The 7,314-nt window shown below is 34.5% G+C and overlaps 1 protein-coding gene across 2 annotated transcripts; it reads right to left on the bottom strand.

Moving 5' to 3' along the window:
• Window positions 1–360: 360 nt before the first annotated feature.
• On the bottom strand, window positions 361–7,314 carry mettl4 (methyltransferase 4, N6-adenosine). 2 transcript variants are annotated; one of them, XM_079430645.1, is made up of 9 exons: window positions 7,290–7,314; window positions 6,932–7,183; window positions 6,723–6,788; window positions 5,378–5,735; window positions 4,571–4,640; window positions 4,315–4,489; window positions 2,761–2,852; window positions 2,599–2,684; window positions 361–1,187 (listed from the first exon to the last, which is right to left on the bottom strand). In XM_079430645.1, the coding sequence occupies exons 2-9, from the start codon at window positions 7,181–7,183 to the stop codon at window positions 1,012–1,014; spliced, it is 1,275 nt and encodes a 424-aa protein (XP_079286771.1). In that variant the 5' UTR covers window positions 7,290–7,314; the 3' UTR covers window positions 361–1,011. The 2 variants fall into 2 exon arrangements, with proteins under 2 accessions (XP_079286771.1, XP_079286772.1); XM_079430646.1 differs by having other exon boundaries at window positions 562–1,187; window positions 5,399–5,735.

The raw sequence follows: 7,314 nt of genomic DNA on the forward strand, positions 1-7,314 counted from the left end.
GAAATGTCACGCAGTGGATCTCAGTCATGCATCACAGATTTTCTTTTCTTCTCCTGTCGATCATGCTGACAGCATTTTTATTGGGTTTTTTTTTTTCTATAAAATTTACAATTCCATGTCTATCTGTCCGTCTCAACATCAACTGACAGAATGTCAAACCCCACAAAAACACCAACATTTACCAGAAATTCAAACGAACAAAGATACTCTTATTGTGGGACATGCATTTTGTATTGTAACAGAGCATTTCTTTTTCTACGTTGTATTTGTAGCAAGAAACGCTTATTTATTAGCATTTATTCAGAAGTTCTTTATAGTAAAAAAAGTAAAAGTGTAGTAAAATAAAACAAGATCTTTTTTAATAGTATTTATTAATTAATAACAGAAGTTAAGGCATCCTTTCTGCCAATCTGTCTTATAAAAAAAAACAAAAAAAACAGCATGCATAACTAAAACTGGTGTAACGAGACTAAAAAAACGAAAAATAACACACTAATACTAAATTGTGGAAACAATATTAAAGAAACAACAGCACAAATAATTACAAATACAGCTGCAAGGGTCTTTTCAAATAGATTTTACTGTCAATCATCAGCATATATATCATGTAAAAAAGTTCACATTTTAATACAAAACCTCTGCAACCAACATGACACAATAAAATCAAACAATCAGAGTTCAGAGTGCCAGATGCATTGGTCAAAAACCAATGAATTATCCTCAAAAAATGATCAGAGAATGAACTGACAGCACTGAGCACCATAACATTTCTGACACACGTTTCTAAAAACAGGCAATTTGCTGGCAGGGCAAACCCCAACTACTCTCCAGACCAGCAGAAATTGAAATTGTGGAGTCCAGAAATACTGTTGCTTCTGTCTGGTATTACATAAACTGTTCTGATGAAGACACAACTGTACTGCATCTTACCTTTTAATATCATATAATGCCCACTGCATGCAGTGAACCGAAACCTGGTATTCATTCAGAAATATATACTGAAAGCGTGAGCTATATATTAGGCATCTCAGATGTCCCAGACGGCTCCTCAGCTCTCTCTCTGGTGAAATAGCTGCTGTGCTGGAACTTGATGGCTTCGTTTCCCCAGCTGGTCCAGTCGCACTGGAGACTTCGGGCAAACAGCTCTAAACACTTAGGCTTGGGGCTAATGTAGGGCTTTAACACAGCTGTAGTACGACAGAGAAAGAATCAACACCAAAGCTATGAATCAGCTGTTGTTAATACCAAGAACACTTTCTGTAACTCCAATCTGTCTGAAAAGCCCAAACACCAACATCAGCCGCATAAAACAGACCATATAGCGAACTACAGAAGATTGATTAGAAATAACAGCAATAACAAAACAACTGGTTTTACATGCAAAAGATACCCTTGTGGAAAAGAAGTGTGCTTCATTGTATTGAATGTGCACTTGTAGTGTACTTCAAATCTTAAAAGAATACTTTTAAAAAGTGCACTTTGCAGATCATTGATTCATAAATATAAATAAATAAATTATTATTAAAGAAATAAAAGTCCACTTAAGTGACTTAAGAGAGACACGGTCATGACTGTTTTTTAACACACTTAAGTGCTCTTTTATAAAGTGCACTTTGTAATAATGTCACATTTAAAGTACATTTAACACAATTATGTTTTAATAATATTTTTTGTTGTGCTTCAAAAAATGGTTGACTAACATATAAAGTACTTCATTATAATTGTAAGGTCCACGAATTGGCCCAAGGAAGTATCTAATGGTGGCTGAAGGTTTCTTGCGTGTTCGGTCTTTTTGATGCACAAGTTATTTAATCTAAATTCAAAACAGACCATAGCAAACTACAGATCGATTAGAAATAAACAGCAATAACAAAACAACTGGTTTTACATGCAAAAGATACCCTTGTGAAAAATAAGTGTGCTTGTAGTGTACTTCAAATCTTGAAAGAATACTTTTAAAAAGTGCACTTGCAGATCATGGATGCATAAAAGTAAATAAATAAATGATTATTAAAAAATAAAATAAAAGGCCACTTAATTGACTTAAAGAGAGGCACTTAAGTACACTTTTATAAAGTGCACTTTGTAATAATGTCACATTGAAAGTTTTACTGTATAGTACATTTTACACAATTATGTTTAAATTTTTTTGTTGTGCTTTAAAAAAAATGGTTGACTAATATAAAGTACTTGATTATAATTTGACTGTAGTATGTTATTCGATATTACATTTAAAATTTCTCACTTACTTGCAACTTCTTCATTACAAATGTGTAATTACAAATATATTTAAGTACATGAAAGACAAGTTTCAATAGATATGACATTGAAGTATATTATAGTTTTCCATAAATGCATGTCAGTACATTCAGCACTTTAACCAGATTTCAAAGACAATGGAAATAATTAAAGATGTGCTTAAGTCCTACTTAAGTGGGTCAAAAGACACTGTCAAGTTCAACTAATTGCATTTAATGTAAATTTAAAATACAATACATTTTCATTTAATTTGCAATTAAAATGCAATTCATGTAGTTTGCATATTCTTTTAAAGGATATTATATAGGATAAGTAATGTCATGTTTTAAGTGTGTGCACCTGATAATGAAGGTTTATGGGAGTGCAGGATTGATGGGACGCTGATTAGGAGCCGCTGCTCTGGAAGCTCCTCTGCTGCTGAAGACCTGCAAAACACAATGAGCTTTACAACATAAAGAGATGAGAGAAAGAGCGCGCCAACGGGACACAAACACACATTACCTGACAGATCGATACCTGCCCAGCACCAGCACTTCATAAGGCTTCTTGTGCGGCGAATCCAGAGGAAACACAAACTCTCCTGCTCGGGTCACCTGGAGACTCAGGAGATTCAGATTTTTACTTTATGAAAACCCATTAATTACACTACAAAAATTATAAAAAATATTTTCATCTTTAATTCTCTGCTGATCTTCTATGGAGGTTTGCTTCTGCCACAGGATAAAAAATGTATCCTTTTTATCTAACAATTCAGACCTTTTCCCACAGAATTGTGAGATATCAGTCAGTCGTGACGTATTGTCAAGTATGGTGACCCATACTCGAAATTGGTGCTCTGCGTTTAACCCATCCAAGTGCACACACACAGCAGTGAGTAGTGAACAAATGCACACACACACACACACACCGTGAACACACACCCGGAGCAGTGGGATGCCATGCTGCGGCGCCCGGGGAGCAGTTGGGGGTTCGGTGCCTTGCTCAAGGGCACCTCAGTCGTGGTATTGAGGGTGGAGAGAGCGCTGGACATTCACTCCCCCCACCTACAATCCCTGCCGGCCGGGGACTCGAACCCGCAACCTTTCGATTACTAGTCCGACTCTCCAACCATTAGGCCACGACTTCCCCTAGAATTGCGAAATATAAAGTCGCAATACAAATAAGTCACACTTATGACCTTCGCTGTCAAACATGACCACAACAGGAAATGATTGGGACAAATATGAAAACACAGAGCAATTTTTTTCGGTACAATCTAAAAATCAGCCATAATGAAGCAGTATTTGATCATGTCTAGATATACCAATGTAAAACCTAATGAAATTATATAATTATGCGATTCATGCATTGCATTTTAAATACTTTTGCACTATTTTTGACCCAAACATTTTATTGGTTGAAAAAATGTGTATTATTTTATTCTGAAATAAATGGTTCATTATTTAGGGGTAAATATTGTCTAGTAGTACAATGAAATTCTCTCAAAAACTAAATATTAAAGAATAAATATTATTGAGACAAAATATAGTATATTCATTTCACTTAAAAAAATGCTTTTTATTTGTTATTTATTTTAATTAAGTGGCAGAAACAAGCTTCGGTCATTTTTGACCAAAATAATTTAGGTTTATAATTTTTTACTATCAAGATTCAAGATTCAAGATTCAAGAGTTTTATTCGTCACATACACAATTATACAGAGTATAACCAGCAGTGAAATGTAGGTCAGGTCCGCTCCAAGGACAGTGCAATTATAAAGTATACAAATATTAAGAGAAGAAAAGTAGAAAAAAATAAAATAAAATAAAAAGAATAAAATAAAAAGATAGATAAAAAATATAAATATAAATGTGCAGGTACTATATCAGAATGGTATGAAATTTGGTGACTTTTGTGGCACTTGCTATATGTGCCACAATAAAACAAGTAAATAAATAAAATTTGCTATATATATTAGAAAATATGAATTTACAGCACAATTTTTTAAGGGTACAATCTACAGACCGAATATTCAGTGTTTTAGGTTATTTCTTGTGCAGCTGTGGTTGTGTGTACCTTCACCCAGAGCCACTCTGCCAGCACTTCAACCGCCCAGTATGGGTAGAGCTCTTCTCTGATGAAACGCAGGTGCTTTGCCCGGTTAGTTACCCACGTAACCACCAAGCATTCTGGAGCAGCCAGTGCTGGCACTGGAAGCTGCTTGAGCTGAGTGGACGGCAGAGAGCTGTACCTGTCAATCACAGCAGGATACCACTTCAATCCACAGCAATGTCTTATTACAGCCTTATTACACGTATGAAATACACTATACCTGTTGCTTCTTTTGACAGATTTGTTCTCCCATGGTGGATCAAGGACTATAAGGTCAAATTTGTCTCCACCTGTAGTCAAAATATGTGCAACAATAAGAGATCAACATAGTGAGGTTGAAGGAAATTTAAACCATGTTTCCAAATAATCTGATCCATGGGAAGCATATAAAATAAAATACCCAGAATACCCCAAATAAAAATAAAAGTGATAATAATAGATAATAAAAATTGAGACTTGACAAATTCTTATTTGATCCCATTGGAATCAGTTCCAAATTCACATTACTATGAAATTCCAATAAGAATCCTGTTAAAATTCCTTAACGTTTTGTTGACTCAAGGTTAATGTAAGAAATGTTTAAAGCATTAAAAAAAGTCTCTAAAATATCATAAAAATTGGATCTGTTTTAGCAAAGATTACTGTTTATATTAAATACAATGAGGCCGCAAGGTCACAAAATTATGCACAAATTGGTAGCAACTAACAAACAGCAATACAATTGTTACTGTATAATATTTATTATTTTTAATTAATAAAATACTATTGTTAAATTAAAATTAAACATTTAAAATAAAAATAATAAAAAAGTACAAAGTTAAAAATATAAAAAAATTATAATTTAAAACAGAAAATTAAAAAAGCACAAATATTAATAAATATTTATATAATAGTATATAAATTGCATATAAATAATACTAAAATAACACAAGCCTTGAAGACTTTGAGCCATTTAGCTGCTTTACATGAAAAACAAAATACTCTATGGTAATAGAATGCTAAATAAAAATTCAGTGATTGAACTCACTGTTGACAAGCGGATGCATACGTGTGATGTCAGACAACAGGAATCGGCTGCGGGGTGGCAAAATATACTTCTCCTTCATCAACGTGACCTCATAAGCGCAGTCAGATGGGTTTTCAGTGATGTACGAGAACAGGTCCAGCGAGGGGTCCAGACCATCTCTGTTCAGCGTCTGCACTGGTGCCTCCACAGACTCGTCTGTTAACGGGAGCTGTTTCGCCATGTCACATAACGCAGCTAGCCGGCACTCGTGTGATGGCATGGATTGAGAAGGTGGTGCGGTCAAAACTTCTGTCAAGTATCCACACTGACGTCCAGCTTCCAGAAGAGCCCGAGAGCCCTCCAGAACTACTGACCTGATCTGAGAAAAGATAAAAACAAGCCATGGAGGTTAAAAAAATAATAAAAATGTATATGCTAATATGGCAAGTAAAACAAATCCTGAAGGAATTCTATTGGAATTTCTACCATCATTTGGAATCACTCCATTTTCAGTATGCACAGAGTACATGAAAGATCTACTAAGAAACATTCAGTATTGTCAGTTTATGGTTTCAAAAAGTTAGAAGCACTCATGGTTTCAGATCATGAATGCAGTTGTTAATTAATGGTGGTGAGGTAGAAAGAAATTTAAGCCATGCAGCTGTATAATCAGACCCATGGGAAGCATATAAATTAAAAAGAGAAGTGGACCGAGAACTGAGCCTTGTGGAACACCTCAAACAGAAACAGTTTATGATGTCTGTTTTTTAATGCAGACAAACTGCTGCCTATCCCTAAGATAGAATTTGCCTATCCCTAATTTAGAATTTAAGTGTATTGCTGTGTGGGATATGGTAGTCCACACATTGTATTCTTTTCTGTGGACTACCATATCCCACCGAGCAAAACACTTAACCTTCCAGTGAACTCCATTTTCATTTTCCAGTGTGACAAATTTTGATTAACTTTTTTTCTTGAATACTAATTTTATCTGATTTTTCTGCCAATTTTTTTAATGTATGCAATACAAAATGACCACTGTTTGCCACACGGAATTAAACATGAATGGTCGATTTAAGTCATGTGACAATGTAGTCTGTTGTACAATAATGTTTTTCACCATGTCCAAAAAAAATATTGTTTTTAAAAGCTGTTTTTATTGACACTGCATAATAATAATAAACATATAATAATACAAATAAATACAAAATAAAATAAATACAAATTATAAAAAATAAAATACAAATCTTATTTGATCCATTATAATTAGTTACGAAATTATTATGATGAAATTTTACACAATACTTTAAGATTTGTTGATGTAAGAAATTAATAAAGAAAATGAAAAAACAGCCAATATTGTCACCTTTTCATGATAAATATGGGCATCTAATTCTCCTGTATTAAGATCACGCTGCTTTCTCTTTCGTTTCTGCAAATACAAACAAACAGTGAAGAATCATGCAGCAACCTCCAGAGAAGTTTTGTAAATAATCGAGCACAGAATGTCATCTATAATTACAATAATAAATGTGACATTAATATGTGTTTTGTACTGCTTTAACTGTTGCCTACCTTTCGTGTTTGTAGATCAATCTTTGTTTGTTCAGCATTGCTATGTTTTGCGCCGCTTGTCAAGATGTCTGTGTTTTGTTGAATCTGAACGTGGGGTTTCAGTGTATTAAAATATTCCCTCTTGAAACAGCATCTAAAGTATTTCGGCTTTTCAAGCCCATCACTGTAAGAAAGGCAGCGCTGCAGACCCTCATCTGTGTGAGAGCAGGAGTCCAGCAGCCAGCCGCAGGAGTCAGCGCACACAACAGACATCTACAGAAGAATCATATACAGAGCATGGAAATTATGCCAACTGTTTCATTTCCTCCAACCACTATAGATACACTTATCCTTGACAGGGACTTTCAGCTCATCTCACGTGTGCTGCTGCTTCTTCTAGTGAC

This window comes from Barbus barbus, assembly GCF_936440315.1.
Source record: "Barbus barbus genome assembly, chromosome: 2".
In the NCBI taxonomy this organism is placed as follows: Eukaryota; Metazoa; Chordata; class Actinopteri; order Cypriniformes; family Cyprinidae; genus Barbus; species Barbus barbus.

Excerpts from the sequence above, each read along its gene's own strand:
- mettl4 (XM_079430645.1), bottom strand. The coding sequence starts at position 7,183 with ATGTCTGTTGTGTGCGCTGACTCCTGCGGCTGGCTGCTGGACTCCTGC. Across the intron at positions 6,789-6,931 it reads TTGATCTACAAACACGAAAG|AAACGAAAGAGAAAGCAGCG; the intron begins GTAGGCAACAGT and ends TTGTATTTGCAG. Across the intron at positions 2,685-2,760 it reads GGCAGGTATCGATCTGTCAG|GTCTTCAGCAGCAGAGGAGC; the intron begins GTAATGTGTGTT and ends TGTGTTTTGCAG.